The 21,618-nt window shown below is 40.3% G+C and overlaps 1 protein-coding gene across 1 annotated transcript in view; it reads right to left on the bottom strand.

The window, feature by feature from the left end:
* The window catches only part of abhd17c (abhydrolase domain containing 17C, depalmitoylase), an 80,414-nt gene extending 72,646 nt beyond the window's left edge, over positions 1-7,768 (bottom strand). Inside the window, exon 1 of the mRNA XM_051664917.1 lies at positions 5,993-7,768. Coding sequence (XP_051520877.1) covers positions 5,993-6,477 — 485 coding nt within the window. The 5' untranslated portion in view covers positions 6,478-7,768. The remainder of the gene's footprint in view (positions 1-5,992) is intronic.
* Between the last annotated feature and the right edge of the window lie 13,850 nt (positions 7,769-21,618).

The raw sequence follows: 21,618 nt of genomic DNA, 5'->3' as shown, positions 1-21,618 counted from the left end.
AACTCAATTGTCCCCCACCATAATAGTTGGAAAACTGATGGGCAATAAAAAGCTATTGCCCAAAGACTACAAAGTGCAAGCAGTGCATCTTAAAAATAAAATAATGCTAGTTCAGATTTTTTCTGTCTAATGTCAGTTTCAATATCAGTATCTACAGAAGAAACAGAAACCTTGCAGTTAATAGCCTAAACTATAAAGGAGGTGTCCAAATCACACCAGCTAACCACTGGGGAGCCTCAGGGATCAGTGCTTGGACCCCTCCTCTTCTTGCTATACATATCACTCGGACTGATGATAATGGCACATGGCTTTTCCTACCACTGCTATGCAGAACGCATGCATCTCTACTTCAGACATGTGATCAGTAAAGGACAAAAAAAGCAGGAATATTTACTGAGCAAAGACTATGGCACAGCTAACATTGGATCATCTCATATTGCTGCACTGCTCAGTGTGTGCCGCTAACACCCGCTGGAGGGAGACGCTTTGTCACGCAGCACTAACTGAGGCCGTCAATGCAGTCTGCAGACTATGTTTTAAAATGCAGCATTTTGTGTTTTAGTAATCGTGCAAGGCTATATTGTGATTTCAATCTTAATTCAAACCATAAAGCTGCCTTGATGGATGTCATACCAATGTGTCAAATATCACAGTCTGCAGCAGGGGTGAGCGATATGACCAAAATCTTAAATCACGATACGAGTAATTTTATATCATGATAATGATATATCATAATATAGTATTTTTTTTCCTGGAAAACCAATAAAAATTGGTTAACATAATAAATAACCATTTTGTAATGCCTATTTTTGGAAAATCTACTTCCTCTTTTATAATTTTCTCCTTATTTACAACTTTAGTCAAAATTAAAAATAAAAAACACAGTGTTAATCAACCTTAGAATAATACTCAATTTCACATTATGCCACATTTCAGTCTGACATGTTGTTGTCCAATATTATTATAAACTTTCCTTAAGAAACTCAAGATCTTTTCAAAGCAAACAAAAAGAAAATATTACATAATTTTAGAAAAAAAAAATACACAAGGAAAATTACACGTCTTGCAGAAAATACATTTCAAATATTTATAAACAAATGGAAAATTGACGGAATCAAGTAGGGATGTGCACGAGTAGTCGAATACTCGAGTATTCGTTTTGCAATAAGTATTCAGAAAGTACAAATACTACTTGAATTTCGCAAAGTTTTGCTTTGCTGGCCATATATATAGTGAGATGCATGTTAAATCCTGAATACACAAACTAAAACTCAGTTATAACAGAATGCACTGGGTGGCGCTGTTGAGTGTGGACACAAGTTGATGACATTTGATGAGCAAACCGTTCTGTCAGTACGTTTAGATGGACACCAAAAAAGTGGGTTATTGCGAGAATGTAGCTTACTGTGAGAAAGCTGGTTCCTGTTTAAATGTACTGGATAAGCGGTGTACTCTTTACTCCCGTATATGTGCAACTCGTCAGAAAGCAGCGTCCCCGTAGCAACATAATCCCTGCGACGCTTCTGTAAACAACAAACATGGAATCCGAGAAAGACTTTGCTAGCGGAGGGACATTCCATCAATTAAACTGGTGTGTATAAATGAGTATAGTTTACTGAGCGTGTGGATATGCTTGTTTTTCTCAACAAAAACATGGCATGAGATACAATATAAACATAACTATTATATGGCATGTGTTTATAGTCATTAGGGCTGCCCCCTGATAGTCGACCAAACCTTAGTCAATGAGAAGAGTCTTGGTCAACCAAGTTTTGATTGGTCGGTTGGTAGCAGTAAAAACTCCACAGGAAACCGACGAACAATGGTATTACCGCTGGTTGGACGCTAGTTGGTACTATGGGGTAATTTTCATTAAGCAGGGTTAGGGTTAACCCTACACAATAAAGACACCTTGATTTCAAACTTTGAACTTTAGTTTGTATTTATTTTAACTAAAAATTCAGTGAATATTCTTGCTTTAGTGATTTTGCATTGAAAATCAAATTAATTTATTTAAAAAATGAAAAACTTAAATCAAATACATTTCTAAATTCAAACTGCACTCCAAACAAAACAAAAAAAACAATGAAAATAATGAAGTGATAAAAGAAATATAAATCATGGTTCGAGGTGAACGTGTTTTTGTATTATTTTATGTTTTAATCAGAGATGAATAGGCTGCAGAGTTGTGGTCACAATGAACTGCTCTGTGGAAATAAAGCGAACTGAACTCAAAACAACTCCTGAGCTGAGATGTCTGAGGTAATTTGCAGCACTCATAGACGATACTGTTCTTGCAACAAAAAAAAAAAATCGGAAGACAGAACCAAAGAGCGAGAACCTTTTAGATGCGCATGTTCCACGAGACTGCACGCCTCCGTATAGACGGCTTTTCTGTCATCTGTTCGTAATAATATAATAAAGTGTTTCTTCAAGCGCGTGTCTGTGTGTCTACGGGTAAATTATTTGTAATATTAATTTGATAATAATAGCCTAAAAATAATAATTATGATTATTTAATACATGGGAAAACGAACCAAATATCGTCTTGACATCATCAAAGGTATCAGCTATTAGCGATCACTCTGAAACATCGTCGATCCCCGGGATCATCGTCTGTCGGCACAACCCTAATGTGCATTTCTCTCTATAAATGAACAAAATGTTCAAACAGTCTCTCTGCTGGTTTTTCCGACACATTCAGAACCGCTTTTGCCGGTGTGGCTTTGTGCGTCCGCTTGTAAAATGTATATTTTAAAGGCTCATTATTACGGTTTAGTATTTCTCTGTAATGTAGAAAAGTGTTAGCAATGTTACTTATAACATTCTCAGCCCTGGAACTCAAAACATTTTCTGATGCCCCACCAAAAAATATATTTAAGTAATTAAATTAATATCACAAATGTGCGACTAGTCGACTAATGGCTTAAATTAACGCCTACTAGTCGACTAGGAAAATCTTTGGTCGGGGGCAGCCCTAATAGTCGTCCTGTACGTTAACTGCGTCAGTCTACTTTAATAGCGGTTTCTTTTTCTTTTTTCGCTTTGCATGAGCTTAAATGCTTTCATTCTGTACTTTGTTTTCACGCATTGCTTGTTTAAATGTTTTCAACAACAAAAACAGGACATAATATAAGCTTGTTTTGGATGCAATTAGAAGCTTGGTTTTTTTTAATGGTGATGCAACCTTTATGTCTAAAATAATAATTTTACAACGTCTCTTTCTCATTAATTATCTTCAATTAAATAATAGAATATTCGAGTATTTGTTTTTTATTAGCTTAAATATTTGAATACCAAATTATTGATGAATGCCCATCCCTAGAATCAAGTGATTATCGTAGGACACAGTTTGCAGATTACATTTTTCTAATCGGTGTCGGCTTTTGTGAACCTACACCACAGATAGCGCACCTGTCTTAACGACAAGCTCCCCTTAATTTTCTTTACTTTTCTATTGATCATATCAGCAATAATTAATCAAATGATAGAGAAGTACATTTGTGCAGTGTTGTCAAGCACACCTTGGCATGTTAAAGAGATGATTCAGGTGTCTGGATCATGGTGACGCTGTACCAGTAGGGTGTCTCAGACCATGATGGACTGCTGCATCTTCCACTGTAGAGCGCTAAGAATCAGCCCGCAAAATCAAAATTGCAAAGAATCAGCAACGAGTTTGTGCGCGTGTTTGCACCGTTGCCTGATCTGCTTAATACCTTTAGTGAAACTGCCGTTAAACCAGCGCGCACAAATTTTACCGGCCACAATTCCCCGCTCAAGCCTGGTTTCAGTCTCATGTGAAGCGTGCCCACTGATAGATACACACGTGCTGCACACATGGATATTTACATATTGCAATATACACGATATAGCAAAAACTTTATCGACTGACACTTTATATTGTCGCTACGATATATATCATCATATCACCCAGTCCTAGTCTGCAGGTTTCAAAGTGTTTGGTTTTCAATATGCAAGTGCTGCTTTTACAACTGTTATGTCCGTAACAAACAGATGCCAAATCCGTAATGCTGTTTTTTCCACATTTATTTGAAAACGACAATGAAAAAAATAATTACAAGATCTTAGGAGTGCCAGCCCACAATCTGTGGCTATTATAATTTCTCGACTGTGCATATCAACGCAGAGTTTTTAAGAGTGTGTGGTCTCCAAAAACACATGTCTATTTTTCGTCACATTCTTGGTGTAAGTTCATTTCCCAATGTAAATGGGGAAAAACATGTCTAGACTGACCATTTTATGATGTATGGACTTTTATCTGCAGGAGTTTATGATTAGGCCTATACATACAAATGGTTCGATATACTGGCAATGAGTACTTTATATGTGAAGTTAAATTTCACGTTTTCACTCCAAATAATATGTCCGTAACACTGGAAATGCTCCAAAACAGCAATTTTTAACCTGTCAGCAACCCTGGCAACAGTACAAACCAATTTTATACCCAACGATTGATAAGATTTAAAATGTAATCTGATTAAAGTTTTATTAATTTATTTGATTAGATACCATTTTGATGATGAAATGAATTAAACTTAAAATCATGGAACAGAAAACAGAATTGGGGGGGGGAATTAGAATTTAGGGAATAAAAAAAACAAGTAAAACTCAGATTTCATAGGGTCCTACTTAAAAAAAAAAAAAAAACTTGATTGAGAATCTCTTAAAAAAAACTTGATTGAGAATCACTTCAAGGAAACATGCAATTGTTTCAATGTATTATTTACATTAATACATTTAACTTTGTTAAAGGTGCATTCAGTAATTTGGCGCTAATATAAAAAGTTTTACACATTAACAAATTAATTGTGTTTTTGTGAAAAATGATCCGAATAGTGTACACTCAGATCAGATGAAGACTGTGCTCAATAGTTTTCTATAAAAAGTGTTTTATTATACATGGTGCAGGTCACCCCCTTCAATGTGTTTCGCCATGTTGAAATCACACGACCCGCGGTGTTTCACTAAACGTCAAACAAGAGAATCCTCGTGCACACTGGCTGCCGCCTACGTAGATACGCTTGTCTATGCTTATTTAGCACACAGTTTTGTTGTTTGGTGATGCGAAGAGTGAAAAGAACACAATGGAACATACATAATTATCATGCTTTAGCAGAGGAGACAACAGGAGATCCAGACATTTTGGTATCATGACAACGCTAGTGCAGAGCATGAAAGGCCTATTATTGGATTCTCAGAATGATGGCCTATCAATAAAGATGCCTTGGTCATATGCAGGACCACATGGAATCTATACAAACAGAAAGCTCTGCTGACTTCCCGATGGGCCTTGACGTATGAGCCCACTGAATGTTATAATGAACTAATCCAATACGTGTTTATATCAACAGTCCTAAAGAACTGAAACGATTGAACAATCCCAATAATCTGTACACTGGACAGACTCAGTTATTCTGATAACCATTAATCTATTCATCCATCCCATCTAGAAGCCAGCAAAGCTTTACATACTGTGTGCTGGAATATACACCAGTTAAACGTTTGGACACACTTCCACTGATCTTAAAAACCTTTTCGTCTAAAGGCTTCAAATTAGATCTGCAGCCAAATACAAATCGTGTCCATGTATGAGAGTTGATGGGAAAATCAGCCATTAAATGTCCAGAATACATGGAAAAGCACCCCAGGATGCACCTCATGCAGCTGGTTGAGAGAGAAAGCCAAGAGTTTGCAGACTGTAATAGGCAAGGTGTGGATGCTGATATGAGATACATATGATATTGGTCACTGCATGACTCCCATACTTACATTTGCGTTGTTATTTTATAGTTTTGATGACTTTACTATTATTCTAAAACGTGGCAAATAGAAATAACGAATGAGTAGGTGTGTCCAAACTTTTGACTGGTACTGTATCTGCATGGCGAGTATGAAAACACCAAAACAATACCGGGCCAAGTGGTTTGGTAAAGATGGCCAAATAGAGAAGCAGCTGTTCGAAGACACTCACTTGTTCCTGAGAACCTGCCAGGCCGCTTCAATATCCGCGTACAGGTTCTTCTCGGATGGTTTCCCGGTGCTGACCCCGTAACCCGAGTAATCATAGGAGAACACGTTGCAGTTGATCCTGGACCCGAGGCCGATGTAGAAGCTGCACATCTGGCCTAGGTCCACGGCGTTGCCGTGCGAGAACAGCAGCGTGTAGCGGCTGCTGGGCGCGCAGCGGACGAACATGCAGCCGACCCGGTTCCCGCGGCTGGTTCGGGTGACGAGCACCTCGACGGCGTCGAGCTCGCGCTGCGAGTACTGCCAGTCTGCGCGCTCGGTGAGGTGCAGGCTGGACGCGCCGCTCGCGTCCGTGTGGATGGAGTACGTGGGCTCCGGTGGCAAAAAAGCCAGTTTGGCCGCGATGCGACTCGGACAGGGCGGGCAGCAGAAGAGCCAGCACAGCTCGCCGAGAGAGAATGCGTTCATTCTCGGTCCTTGCTCGGGCATGAAGGGCGGTTGATTTGTAAAACGTTAACGGTTGATTCCGGGTTTATATGTGGGTTTACGAATGTTTATTAAAAAAAAATGCAAACCGTATCGAGGATGCTAGCAAAGCCTTGCTAAGTGGTTTCGGGTTTGTAGTGGTTTGACGGATCAATTCAGTGACTAGCTTTTGGTTTTTGACATTTTAAAAAGCATACGTTCCAATCCACCGCTGATCCGTCTCAGAGATCCGTTGAAAATGTTTTACAAACGATCATAGACTCCACATTCAACGTTAAGCTAGTCGTCTACACAGAATGGAAGCTGCCATTGCGCCTGCTAAGAATGCCCAAATATGGAATCTTTCCGGTCATGGCGGATATCCGGCTTCCGCTGTGTAACTGTGACGTCAAGAGCTTTTCCTTGGACTGACTGCAGGAGAACAGGTGTAAATCCGATATTTAATGACTTTTAAACCATAACTTACACAATAGTAATATAATAGTATATAACTGAAGTTATAGATTGTGAAATTAAAGATGTGTCGTTGTTTTTGTTTTCTGTTAACTTACACTTCAATGACATGCTATCAGGATAACATGATAGGTTTTTGCTCAGGCATTACAGACGGTTACCCCCATGGGGACTGGGGAATGGTGCTTCTTTTCAGGGACTTGGTGGTGTTATGTAGATTAGAAGACTATAGACATTAATATAATGTAATATAAAAGTTCATAATAATATATTAATATCAGAGACCACCTATGAAAAGAAAATTACTTCTATTTTTATTCTTAAATTAATAGATCATTTTTTCAATACAAATTATCAGCATAACAGTCTGAGAAGTTGAATTTACATTTCAGAATTTCGTTGTGTTTTTGACATGTCCCACTTTTGCTTTAATGACAGCATGCGCTCAAGCAGGCATGGACTCCACATGTTTGAAAATCTGATGATCCATGTTATCTTTGAGAATGTTTCAAAGAGCATCAGGAGTTAGCATGGTCAATGTCACAAATTTACTTGCATTTGATTAGTGACATAGAAATATCTAGTAATTTTAAATAGTAGATTTTTGGAAATCCTAAAACTTTGGGCTTTATTTTCAAGTTTAAATAAATAAATAATTAATACAAAATTTTTAAAAATCCCAGATTTACAATGTTGTTTTCATATTAATATAATACATATTCACATGTATATGTATAAACCCATGTATACAGCTTGATATATAAAATTATTATTATTATATGTTTATAAAATATTAATAAAATGTTTAACAATGTTTCATCATGACCATGTGATTTTCATTCTTTGTGAAAAAAAACCCCAGAGAACTTGCACCAAAGACAAAACTGATAAACAAATGTTAAAAAGAGCTGCAGGGGGCCTGGGTAGCTCAGCAAGTATTGACGCTGACTACCACCCCTGGAGTCGCAAGTTCAAATCCAGGGTGTGCTGAGTGACTCCAGCCAGGTCTCCTAAGCAACCAAATTGGCCCGGTTGCTAGGGAGGGTAGAGTCACATGGGGTAACCTCCTCGTGGTCATGATTAAGTGGTTTTCGCTCTCAATGGGGCACGTGGTAAGTTGTGCGTGGATTGCGCAGAGTAGCATGAGCCTCCACATGCTGGGAGTCTCCGCGGTGTCATGCACAGCGAGCCACGTGATAAGATGCGCGGACTGACAGTCTCAGAAGCGGAGGCAACATCCGGATTGATATGAGTAACCGCGCCACCATGAGGACCTACAAAGTAGTGGGAATTGGGCATTCCAAATTGGGGAGAAAAAGGGGATTAAAAAAAAGAGCTACAGTATGCTGATGTAAATGATTAGGATTATGTGCTTATACATTTGTTTGAAAGACAAACTTTTGTTGAGGTTACACAACGAATAAAGGAGAAATAAAGTTTTATAAGGTTTAACTTTGTTTTATATGTTTCTCATTTCCAATTATATTTAAAAACTGAGTCATAACGTGGAAGGAATTTTTAACTACACCACATAATCATAAACATCAAAATATTACCCAGGGGGGAGGATGCCTTAGCATTCCTTATATTCTCACCTAATCAGTAAAAAGCATATGGTGTCCAGGCTAGAATAAATTTATTATACCCTAGAGGATGAAGCACATTTCCTAGATAGTAATAATGTGCTCATTGGATGTAGAAATGCACTGTGGAACTTGCTTAGAAGAAGTGTGGTTGCATGGGAAATGCACTGGGTGCTGATTGCTTTGGCTCCAGCTGCGTTTTATTTTCAAGGAGATAAGGTGCATCCATTTTTTTCTCTGCATAACTTTCATTATTTATTGAAAAACAAACTAGTGGTCAAAAGAGCAGGAGGTCTAACTGTGTGTTTTGTTCTGCATGGCTTAACCCAGTTCATATTTCCATCACCATATGCATTTACCAAGTAGAAAATACACCACATCTTGTGGCAATGAAAATAATGTACTGAATATATGAATAATATGTTAAAGTTTTTTATTTATTATTGGCTAAAATGGGGGGTCTTAAAATGAGCAGTTTTAAGCACAGCAGTTAAGGAGATTGAAATATGTTGGTGGATATAAAATTTATATTCTCATATAAATTCAGACAGCGTGATTCCAATAATGTGAAATACATTATGCTTTTCTCATCAGATATCAGTTTTATCATGGTGCATCTACAGTTGAAGTCAGAAGTTTACATACACCTTAGCCAAATACATTTAAACTCAGTTTTTCACAATTCCTGACATTTAATTTTAGGTCAGTTAGGATCACTACTTTATTTTAAGAATGTGAAATGTCAGAATAATAGTAGAGATAATTATTTATTTCAGCTTTTATTCCTTTCATCACATTCCCAGTGGGTCAGAAGTTTACATACACTTTGTTAGTATTTGGTAGCATTGCCTTTAAATTGTTTAAATTGGGTCCAAAGTTTTGGGTAGCCTTCCACAAGTTTCTCACAATAACTTTCTGGAATGTTGGCCCATTCCTCCTGACAGAACTGGTGTAAATGGGTCAGGTTTGTAGGCCTCCTTTGCTCACACACGCTTTTTCAGTTCTGCCCACAAATCTTCTATCGGATTGAGGTCAGGGCTTTGTGATGGCCACTCCAATATCTTGACTTCGTTGTCCTTAAGCCATTTTGCCACAACTTCGGAGGTATGCTTGGGGTCATTGTCCATTTGGAAGACCCATTTGGGACTGAGCTTTAACTTCCTTGCTGATGTCTTGAGATTTTGCTTCAATATATCCACATAATTTTTCTTTCTCATGATGCCATCTATTTTGTGAAGTGCACCAGTCCCTCCTGCAGCAAAGCACCCCCACAACATTATGCTGCCACCCCCATGCTTCACGGTTGGGATGGTGTTCTTCGGCTTGCAAGCCTCACCCTTTTTATAATGACAACATAATGATGGTTTTCCAACATAATGATGGTCATTATGGCCAAACAGTTACATTTTTGTTTCATCAGACCAGAGGAAATTTCTCCCAAAAGTAAGATCTTTGTCCCCATGTGCACTTACAAACTGTAGTCTGGCTTTTTCCTTACAGAGTAGCCTTTCAGGTTATGTTGAAATAGGACTTGTTTACCTGTGGATATGGATGCTTGTCTACCTGTTTTTCTCCAGCATCTTCACAAGGTCCTTTGCTGTTCTGGGATTGATTTGCACTTTTTGCACCAAACTATGTTCATCTCTAGGAGACAGAATGTGTCTCCTTCCTGAGCGGTATGATGGCTACGTGGTCCCATGGTGTATATACTTGCATACTATTGTTTGTACAGATTAACGTGGTACCTTCAGGCATTTGGAAATTGCTCCCAAGGATGAACCAGACTTGTGGAGGTCCACATATTTTTTTTTTTTTTTTTCTGAGGTCTTCGCTGATTTCTTTTGATTTTCCCATGATGTCAAGCCAAGAGGCACTGAGTTTGAAGGTAGGCCTTAAAATACATCCATAGGTACACTTCCAATTCAGTACACCTCCTATCAGAAGCTAATTGGCTAATTGTCTAAAGGCTTGACATCATTTTATGGAATTTTCCAAGCTGCTTAAAAGCACAGTTAACTTAGTGTATGTAAACTTCTGACCCACTGGAATTGGGATATAGTCAATAAAAAGTGAAACAATCTGTCTGTAAACAATTGTTGGAAAAATTACTCATGTCATGCACAAAGTAGATGACCTAAATGACTTGCCAAATCTATGGTTTGCTAATATTAAATTAGTTTTAATGACTTCATCCTAAGTGTATGTAAACCTCTGACTTCAACTGTATAAAATAGGCCAGTGAAACTTGGCATGCTTTGCACAGTCCTAAAAGACAATGTGCAATCAGCAGATGCACTCTCTGAACTTTGAAAGAAATTGCAAAAGCATGCAAACTAATTTCCTCAAATAGTTACAATACCAGACATTTTCTGTAAGTCCTTCAGAACACATAGTTGGTAAAACACCAAAGTTCACTCACTTTTCAGTTCACACAGATGTTGCTTGTGAAATTCAGTGTTGTCTGCAGGCCTACATCTGTTTAAATGAAAGCACAGACAGCTGGATTCAGGGCACTGACTTTGACTCATCTCAAGTGTCCTGAGTCCATTCAAACTCAGATATTGAACCAACATTATCAGAATCATCTGAACCTCACAGGATTTGGTTTTAATGCATTAGACAGCAGTGCTGTGAGAGCAAAATTCAGAATTTAACAACTGCTTCCCTTTCAACTCACAAGTTGGCATTTGAATTGAATTAGCCACACCCTCCAGGATGTTAAATTGGAATTTGAATTAAAATGACATGAAGGGAAATTTACTGAATTGCAAGTTTTATGACAAAATACAAATCATTACATAATTAATGACTAGTTATGATTTATTCCCTGATTTGTAGAATGTATTTTTTCTCCTCAACTAATTAGACATAGTTATCTAAATTAAGTACTGTCAAAATAATTAAGTCACAGTCACTGGCATCTTAGTCATCAAAACAGATCTAAATTTTGCCATGCAGCATCACAAAATATACACCTCATTGTTTTTATTAATTATATATAAAAGACTTAAATTTGAATGTATTGATTATGTAATTAATATATTGAGTAAATTAGAAGATTCTAGGAAATTAAAAGTTCTTCCACTATATGCACTGAAAAACAGTTGTGGTTAGGTGAATATAGCAAAACAGATTATGAACTTTCTATACTGAATTAGTTTAAGCATGAATTAAAATATATATATTAAGTAAATTCTACATTTGTACTCAATTCAAACATGACTGATTAAATGAAAAGGTTTAAGCTACATTTACTTTTATGTAATATTATGCCATAAATGTCAGTTACTTATACCATTAAAATTTCCTTTAAACAAATAAATAAAGAGCAAAATACATTTTCAAATTTTTCAAAATAAACCTTTAAATCTTTTTTGTGGTCCAAAAAAAAAAAAAATAATTAAACTTTGAATATAATAGATACAGTATAAATATATATAAAAGTACTTATTGCCTTGCGTGGTATTTTAAATATGAATCATTTATGTCAAATGTTTCTGGAAATATGTTTTTTCTATGACAACATGTTTATAGGTAATTTATACTGAAGAAAAATTATTAAACTACACAACGCAGTTGTAATGTTTGCAGAGAGATGAGGAGTGAGACTGGATCTAAAATGCAGACCTTTTAATAAAGATAGAAAATAAACACTGGAAACACAAGAAAACTAAAACCATTACTGCCATTAACGGATAACATCTGACAAAGAACACAGGAACGCAAGGGGCAAATGAGGAAACAAGGAACACCTGGGACTAATAATCATAAGAACCAATGAAACAAAGACAATGAAAAGAACTACAAAACCCAGAATCAAACACAAGACAGGCAGAGAACAATAAACATACATGGCGAACTCTAGTGCTCGCCAGGGTAACCATTACAGAGCCACCATCTAAGGAGTGGCTCCTGAAGCTCCTTAACACATAAATAGTTCATTGGAGGAGCAGGAGATTATGGAGCTGGCAGTTCAGGAGGGCACGAGAGAACAACAAGAGGGATTGAGACCATGGGGTAGCAGGACACCAAGGGGGTTTGGACAGTACAGGGGATCCAGATGGATCTGGAGACCACAGAGGTATGGGTGGAGCAGGAGACCACGAGGGCTCAGGAACTGACACTGGAGACCATGGGGGATAAGGAGGACGGCCAAGAGGTGAGGGTCGAACAGGTGGACAGTCAGGAGAACAGGGCAGACCAGGCGAGGCAGCAGGTGATCACTGGGAACCCAGTGGATGGCCGTGAGAGGCTGGCAGGGTCCAGGCAACAGGGGACACAGAGAGCTCAGAGGTCAAGGCAACATGGGGCTCAAAGGGTTCAGAGTTCAGGGTAGCTGGGGACTCAGAGAGCAAGGCACTAGGAGGCAAGGTACAAAGGGAGTCACGGAGCATGGCAATTGGAAGCAAGGCACTAGGGAGCATTGCGAGGGGCAGAGCCATGGGAGACTCAAGGGGCAGAGCCATGGGAGACTTGAGGGGAGAGGTCGCAGGAGGAGGAGTGGGTGGAGCCGCTGGAGGAGGAGTGGACGGAGCCGTGAAAGACTCGGAGGGCGGATCCAATGGACAGGGGTCATACTGGAAGTGGGTGAACAGAACAGTAGCTTGTGTCTGACAGGTGCTGGCCACTGGACTGAGCAACAGACTGGTTGACGACTGCTGGAAACTGAACAGGCTCAAAGGTCACCGGGGGCTGGACAGGCTCATCGACAGCCTCAGGGAACTGGACAGGCTCGTCAACAGCCTCAGGGAACTGGACAGGCTCAATAACTACAGGAAACAGGACAGGCACGTTGACAGTCTCAGGGAACTCGACAGGCTCTGTGGTACAAACACTGGCAGCGGCTGGGGAACGGCCTCCGTGGCCGGGAGCGCTGGCAGCGGCTGGGGAACGGCCTCCGTGGCCGGGAGCGCTGGCAGCGGCTGGGGAACGGCCTCCGTGGCCGGGAGCGCTGGCAGCGGCTGGGGAACGGCCTCCGTGGCCGGGAGCGCTGGCAGCGACTGGGGAACGGCCTCCGTGGCCGGGAGCGCTGGCAGCGACTGGGGAACGGCCTCCGTGGCCGGGAGCGCTGGCAGCGACTGGGGAACGGCCTCCGTGGCCGGGAGCGCTGGCAGCGACTGGGGAGCAGGGGCCCTTCTCCTCCTCTGGACGGCCGAGGCTTCGGGTGCTGGCCCTGGGACGGCCGAGGCTTCGGGCGATGGCTCGTGGCAGGCGTGGGCACTGGCAGCAGCGAGGGATTACTGCCATACCCCACAGTGTAGAGGGAGAATTTGAGCCTCAAAGCATAGTCAATAAATTTAACCAAGGAAAGTTCACCTCTGCCTCCTGGCAGACAGGATTTCACAGGCTGGTTGAGTCTAAAATGATAACAGTCCTTGAACGCAATAACTCACCAGTTGAGAACCTGGGTGAGACTGCAGAATTGCTCTGTATACTGCTCAGTGTTTCCGCCTCCTTGTCTGAGAGACAACAGTCGCAAAGCCAATAGATTCATAGAGTGGTCAGTTGTTCTGCAATGTTTGTTGAGAGATGAGAGGAGTGAGACTAGATCTAAATGCAGGCCTTTTAATAAAGACAGAAAATATACACAAGAAACTAAAGAACACTAGAAAACTAAACAAATCATTACTACCATTAACAGATAACAACTAACAAAGAACACAGGAAAACCAACGGATTAAATACACAAGGGGCAAATGAGGAAACAAGGAACACCTGGGACTAATAATCATAAGAACCAATGAAACAAGACAATGAAAAGAACTACAAAACCCAGAATCAATCACAAGACAGGCAGAAAACAATAAACATACATGGCCTCCTCTAGTGCTCGCCAGAGTAACCATTACAGCAGTTATATTAATTTTTTTGGATACCATTCCATTTTTCTATACTTCTATACAATTCTATACTTCCTTAAATTCAAATTCGAATTTCTATTATATGTAAAATGGAATGGATTTGAACATGTATTCTCAATTCAATTCTGAATGGCCCTCAGCCTTACATTACAGATAATTCTATTCACTGCCATACCCATTTATGTGAAAATTGGCTCCATAATGGGAAACTGAAAATACAACCACTTTCAAATCTTGGTCAGGTTCTGTCATTGCATGACAAGAATATGTTTTTTTGTTTGTTTTTTCTGGCAATTTTCTTTTGTTGATGCATTTTCTGCCTCTGTTTTTGTTTATAAATCATTGTGAGGTGTGTGACAGTAACGGCTGTGGTTTGAATGAAAAACAAAAGACAACATTGTTCAATCTCTGGAGAAAACTATGACATAACATTTTGCACACTGTCAGAAAAAAATAATTTAAATGTTCTCTCAAAATACTTTGCAGATAAAGGAATTACATATACTTTATTTATGTAATCAGTACTTGAATATAGCCTGCCATGGGAAACTGCATGTGATGTGGGGGCCGTGATTTCTGCACTCTCATCAAACTCTAGTTCTATCTAAAATATAGTTCCTGGGTGATTCTTCAATTTAGGGAATTCTCAGGTTACAACAGTAACTCCGGTTCCCTGAAAGGAGGGAACGAGATGCTGCATCAGTAGCTGACGCTATGGGTAACTCCTCTCATCACGTTCCCTCCTTTCAGGGAACCGGTGTTACAGTTGTAACCTGAGCGTTCCCTTTCAAGTTGATCACGTCAATGCTGCATCAGTAACTGACACTACAGGGACCCTATACCATCACACCCTGCTACTGATTGCATACCCATACCCATATTGTACTACTTGCCAAAAGGGGCAGAAAAGTGCAAAAACTGCTCCACTTTATATATAAAAATAAGAAGGAGGGAGAATCAACAGGGCAGGGTTTCACAACAACACTAGCCATCAGTTAGTAAACAGTTGCGCCAAGAGACCCTCAGACCTTATCTCCCAAAAAAACATTTGTAAAACGCCATAGAAAATGCCTTTGGAGTACAACAGGGAAGAAGTAATTAATCCGCATCAGGTGAAGTGCAAAATCAGTGGCGACTTGAAGCTCGTCTGTCTTCTGACACACACAAAGCAAAAATCCACTTGCTGAGATGTGCAGATTTGACGGCGCAGAGCAGTGTAGCTTGATTGTCGGAGCACCACAGGAAAGTAGAAAATGATCCACCCGCTGTAAAGGTGTGCATATATCAACGACAAAGTGAAGAGTCGGGCATTCAGAGTATGAGTCACGAACCTAAAGAAGAAAATTCTGACGAGATGGCGGAGCGTTCCCGCTTACATGCTCTCAATGACGCTCGCATTGAGGGTGGGGCGCCATCTGCCAGTAACACTGGCATGATTATAAAGACTTCAGAGATCGTCACTGCTGAGAGGAGCTCCCCATAGCGTCAGCTACTAATGCAGCATTGAACTGAAAGTTGAAAGGGAACTTATTTGTCCTCTATTTTTAACAGTCATTCTAGTTGTAGAGCCAAGGGTAAATAAAAATAGTTTAAAAAAAAAATTATTAATTACTTTTAAATAATTTGTAAAATTGTTAATGGATTTGATTATAACATTTAAAGTCATATTTGCAATTAATTTGGTATTTATATGTACAATTTGTATTTATTTATTAATTAATAAGAAGCACTGTCCCAAATATTGCTTTCATAATTGTTTTAAAGAACAACATAATTTTTCCTGATAATGGCATAATGGAAATGAAAAGTGACAGGAGATCTGCCAAAGTTATCATTACCTAACAGGTTAGTTTTTGAGAATTTTATTTCAGAAACAGTCCATTTCTTTTTTTATCAAAATGAATCTATTTTATCTAATTTCAGGTAACTTGACTATTATAAAATCTCCAAAAAGTGGGAGATGTCATTAGCACACACAATATCAAAAGTCCACTCTAGCACAAATTATACCAAAATCCACGAAGTTTTGAAGAAAGTCAAATGTGCTCCTAATTAAAGAATCCCACACATATGGAATCTGAGAATTTGTTTTGATTGGATGTCAAATTACACTTAATCGCACTGAGTACTGCTCTGATCTTGACACGTGACAAAACAAACATTCATACTAAAGAGATGTTTATCATTTAGGCGCTTACTGTAAGCTGGCATTGTTTGCTTAAAGGGATAGATTATTTAAATATGAAAATTCTCTTATTATTTTACATACATTTTCATGTCTTACCAAACCCATATACTGTTATTTTTATTTGTTTCCTCATGAAACCCAAAAGGAGAAATTTTGAAGAATCTTTATGCAGCTCCTTTCCACACAGTTGTCAGTTCAGAGTGGCCATGGCTGTCAAGCTCCCTAAAGAACCCTAAAGGTTATCTTATGGCATCAAAAGACTTGGAATATAGTGCTGAAGTAATTTGAATTACTCTTAAGTTGTTGTATGGTAAAATAAATTAATTAATTAAAAAACAGTGGATTTGTTTTGGATTTTCTCCCCTTTTCTCCCCAATTTGGTATGCCCAATTCCCAATGCGCTCTAGGTCCTCGTGGATTGAGTGCCTCAATTTGGGTGGCGGAGGACAAATCTCAGATGCCTCCTCAGTTGTCAGTCCACGCATCTTATCACATGGCTTGTTGAGCGTGTTACCGCGGAGACTTAGCGCATGTGGAGGCTCACGCTATTCACCGCGGCACCCACGCACAACTCACCACGCGCCCCACTGAGAGCGAGAACCACATTATAGCAACCACTAGGAGTATAACCCAACGTGACCCCACCCTAGCAACCAGGCCAATTGGTTGCTTAGGAAGCCTGACTGGAGTCACTCAGCATGCTGAATGTAGATTTTAAAAAAATTAAAAAATAATTTTGTGGTCCACAGAAAACAATAATGGCATACAGATTTGGAATAACATAAGGGTGAATAAATATAAATTTTTTGCTTGGTCATTGTTTTCAATCACAACAATATACAGATGAGATAATGGACAATGAGCTTTTAATGACACACCAATGCACAGGAGAGTAGCATTTTATGGGAAATAAATATTGTGATGTCATAGGACTGCTTTCCCTGTTACTTTCTCACTATACGTCACCCCCTTCACCTCATCTGCCCCTTGCTGGGCTTTCCCACAGTGTCCCAGCAGGATCTGGTGTTCTGGCTCCAGACACGACAGCAATATCCGGATCAGTCATCGCAGTACATTGGGCACATTTTTTTTTCTGCGCTTGCTACCCTCTTTCTCATACAATAACAGAACAATACACTGGCAAAATTCTCCAGATGGTGCAATAAAAGAGGCTTTACTCAAATAGACAGCAATCGACAGGCAGCTTATGCTGACCATGTCTGTAATGCTAAGCTGCTCACGGACGGGTTAGGTCAGCTTGAGAGCTAGCCAACCAAGTCAAGTAAATTCAGGCCCAGACTGATCCGGTGTGTCTGGAAACACAGACTCAAATGACGCACGACTCAATCAGTACATTTACATACACTTTAAAAGTTCAATTTCGACTAAAACAATAAATAGTCTTTAAAATGCCATGTAAATGCTTTAGTCTGACTGAAATAGCTGAAACCTAAATAATGCTAGACTGTAGCTTGGCTACAATTGGCCCTGTCATTTTGCATATGTGTAAAGGTAGCCAGCTAGTAGATAGCTGTGCAGTGTGTAAACCTCACTCCCCTGGCCTCAGGAGGCACGCTAGTGACTGATGCTAGAGGCTGTAGCCTTTAGCCTCCTTGTTAGCGCACCCACCTCCCATGCCATGCGGTCCAGCAGGACCAGTTACATATGCATGCTCCGAAAGCAAGGTGACACACAACATGAATTTAACCTAGCGTATTTGAGGTCTTTCCTTCTAATATATGATTATGTGTATCATGCATACTTGGACAGACAGAAGAAAACCGTAGCTTGACTATGCAAAAAAGCCCTGTTGCAGCTCGATTATAACTGTGCATGTAAAGGTACTGAGGGTGTACTTACACTACTATGCATTCTGCCATCTAGTGTAGTATTGTCTCAGCTAAAGGAAGTGACATTTTTTACTCACGTGATGTGTTGCCGCTAGCTTTAGCGCATTAGCCAACCTCAGTCCAATACTAATATCGCAAATATTGTACATATTTATACAGTGTGGGTTGATGGTAAAGCATTTTACTAACATTTGATAGGTGCTGTCTTCAAAGTTTTGGTAGTTGCCACATTCACCATTATTCAAAAATGTTTTATCAAGCCATCACAGCCAGGTAACACAGCACTTTCTGCTACATAGGGAAAGCTGCGACTGCTGAGTGCATTAAGTGTCCAACATGTTACTTTGGTTGAAAAGTACATCAGCTGGGTACTCGTAGTACTCTTCATTGCATTTTGAGGGTGAACACACTTACACTAGTTACGCTGCAAAATGGCATGTATGAAGCATGCGATTTGGGATGCAGCTACAGACTTGTAGCTTCAGATATAGCTAAAAGCCATTCACGGCAAAATTATTTTAACTTATATCATTGTGGTAAAACTGTTAGATTGCTTTGGAAAGCTGCTGTGACAATACTTGTGTTTATATAAGATGTGAGTTGTCACTTATTTAGAATTTGGTTGTTTGCTTTGAAAGTGTTGTGTGGGTACGGTTTTGGGAAATTGAAAAAACAAAAAGCTCACAGATAATGTGACATCATATATCAGTTTCTGTGAGGATATGTGCATCACTACTAGGACATTTTCATCATTTAATAACAATAAACCATAGTTTACTGGAAAACTCAGACAGCCTTGTCATGCCAAAGAGGATGCTTACAGAAGTGGGATAAAATATTGTACAATCAGGCCAGAAACACACTGACAAAAGAGATTACAGTGGCTAAAAGAAGCTACTCTGAAAAGCTGAAAAACCAGTTTTCAGCCAATGATCATGCATCTGTGTGGAAAGGCCTAAAAAGCATTACCAAGTATAAGACATCTCCCCCTCACTCTGTAGAGAATCAACAAATGACTGATGAACTGAATGTGTTTTACTGTAGGTTTGAAAAGCCCAGTCTCACACCCATCCCCTGCTCTGATGTTTAATTCACCCCCCAATTGCTTACCGAGCAAACAGGTCAGTGGATGATGCTGTCAACATAGGACTGCATTATATCCTGCAACACCTCGACAGACCTGGGACTTAGGCAAGGATCCTATTTGTGGACTTCATAACATCATGCCTGATCTTCCCTCAACCTAACTGACCTAGCTCTCCGTGCCAACCACAATCTTTCGGTGGATCAACGGCTTTCTGACAGACAGGCAGCAGCTAGTGAGACTGGGGAAAATCACATCCGGGACCCTCACTATTAGCACAGGTGCTCTTCAGTGATGCGTTCTCTCTCCACTGCTCTTCTTCCTTTACAAAAATGACTGCACTGCAAAGGACCCTTCTGTCAAGCTCCTGAAGTTTGCAGATGACACCATGGTCATTGGCCTCATCCGCGATGGTAACGAGTCTGCATACAGACGGGAGGTTGAACAGCTGGCTCTCTGGTCTCAGTTTTTACCCTCAGGCCATTTACCACATGAACAATTAAACTACCTTCAGGACTCCCCATAGAATCAGAATCAGAATCAGAATCAGCTTTATTGCCAAGTATGCTTACGCATACAAGGAATTTGTCTTGGTGACAGGAGCTTCCAGTGTACAACAATACAAAAACAATACAAAAACAGCTGCAAGACATAGATAATAATAAAAAATTCTCAATAATTCTCTCAGCAGTCCGAACTGTCCTTTGTAGTCTTCTGATGTCTGATTTCGTAGCTGAACCAAATCAGACAGTTACTGAAGTGCAGAGGACAGACTCAATGACTGCTGAGTAGAACTGTATCAGCAGCACCTGTGGCAGGTTGAACTTCCTCAACTGGCGAAAGAAGTACAACCTCTGCTGGGCCTTTTTCACAATGGAGTCAATGTGTGTCTCCCACTTCAGGTCCTGTGAGATGGTTGTGCCCAGGAACCTGAATGACTCCACTGCTGTCACAATGCTGTTTAGAATGGTGAGGGGGGTCAGTGTTGGGGTGTTCCTCCTAAACTCCACAATCATCTCCACTGTTTTGAGCGTGTTCAGCTCAAGGTTGTTTTGACTGCACCACACAGCCAGCTGTTCAACCTCCCTTCTGTATGCAGACTCATCGTCATCTTGGATGAGTCCAATGACAGTGGTGTCATCTGCAAACTTATGGAGCTTGACAGAGGGGTCCTTGGCGATGCAGTCATTGGTGTAGAGGAAGAAGAGTAGTGGGGAGAGCACACATCCCTGGGGGGGTGCTGATTGTATAGGTGCTGGAAGTGAGTTTCCCCTGTCTCACAAGCTGCTGCCTGTCCGTCAGGGTTGACTCAAGATGGCACCGAGTATGGCTGCTGCGTTGCGAGCTCCAACACAACACTGCAGTTTTTTGTTTGTTTTGTTCACAATTCTATGTTTTTTGTCTTGGATGTTGTCTGCCTTATTGTCTACAACAGACAAACACTTTTGGACATTGGTTCTGCAATAGCACACCGAAAACCGGACTTTAAATTCCTCAATGCCAAGCCGCTGTTTACAAACATGCCAGTGGAGCCCTTTGTCTGGGCAGCCCGTCCGCGGAAACGCAGAAGGAAAAGGGGAAATAGAGCCGGCGTTCTTATCAGAGTAAGACGTCGCGCAAATCAACCCCCGCTACCCAGTATTCTACTGGCAAATGTTCAGTCTCTGGACAACAAGCTCTGTGAGCTGAGAGCGTGGATCTCTTTCCAATGAGAGACAAGGGACTGCTGCATTATCTGCCTTACAGAAACTTGGATGTCTGCTGAGATTCCAGATTCAGCCATCGAACCCACGGGGTTCTCCGTGCACTGAGTGGACAGAGCGAAAGACCTCTCAGGTAAAAGCAGAGGTGGTGGTGTATGTTTTATGGTCAACAAATCCTGGTGTGATCAGAGGAACGTACATTCTATCAAGTCTTTCTGCTCTCCTGATCTGGAATTTCTCATGCTTCCGTGTCGACCATTCTGGCTACCGAGGGAATTCACAGCGGTCATTATCACCACTGTGTACATCCCCCCACAAGCCAACACAGACCAGGCACTCAAGGAACTGTACCAGATTATAAGTAAGCAGAAAACCGCGCACCCTGAGGCCACGTTCATTGTGACCGGGGATTTTAACAAAGG

Source organism: Myxocyprinus asiaticus, chromosome 1 (assembly GCF_019703515.2).
Source record: "Myxocyprinus asiaticus isolate MX2 ecotype Aquarium Trade chromosome 1, UBuf_Myxa_2, whole genome shotgun sequence".
Classification (NCBI taxonomy): domain Eukaryota; kingdom Metazoa; phylum Chordata; class Actinopteri; order Cypriniformes; family Catostomidae; genus Myxocyprinus; species Myxocyprinus asiaticus.
The sequence above is the reverse complement of the archived record's forward strand: the minus strand, read 5'-3'. Positions and strand labels throughout refer to the sequence as shown.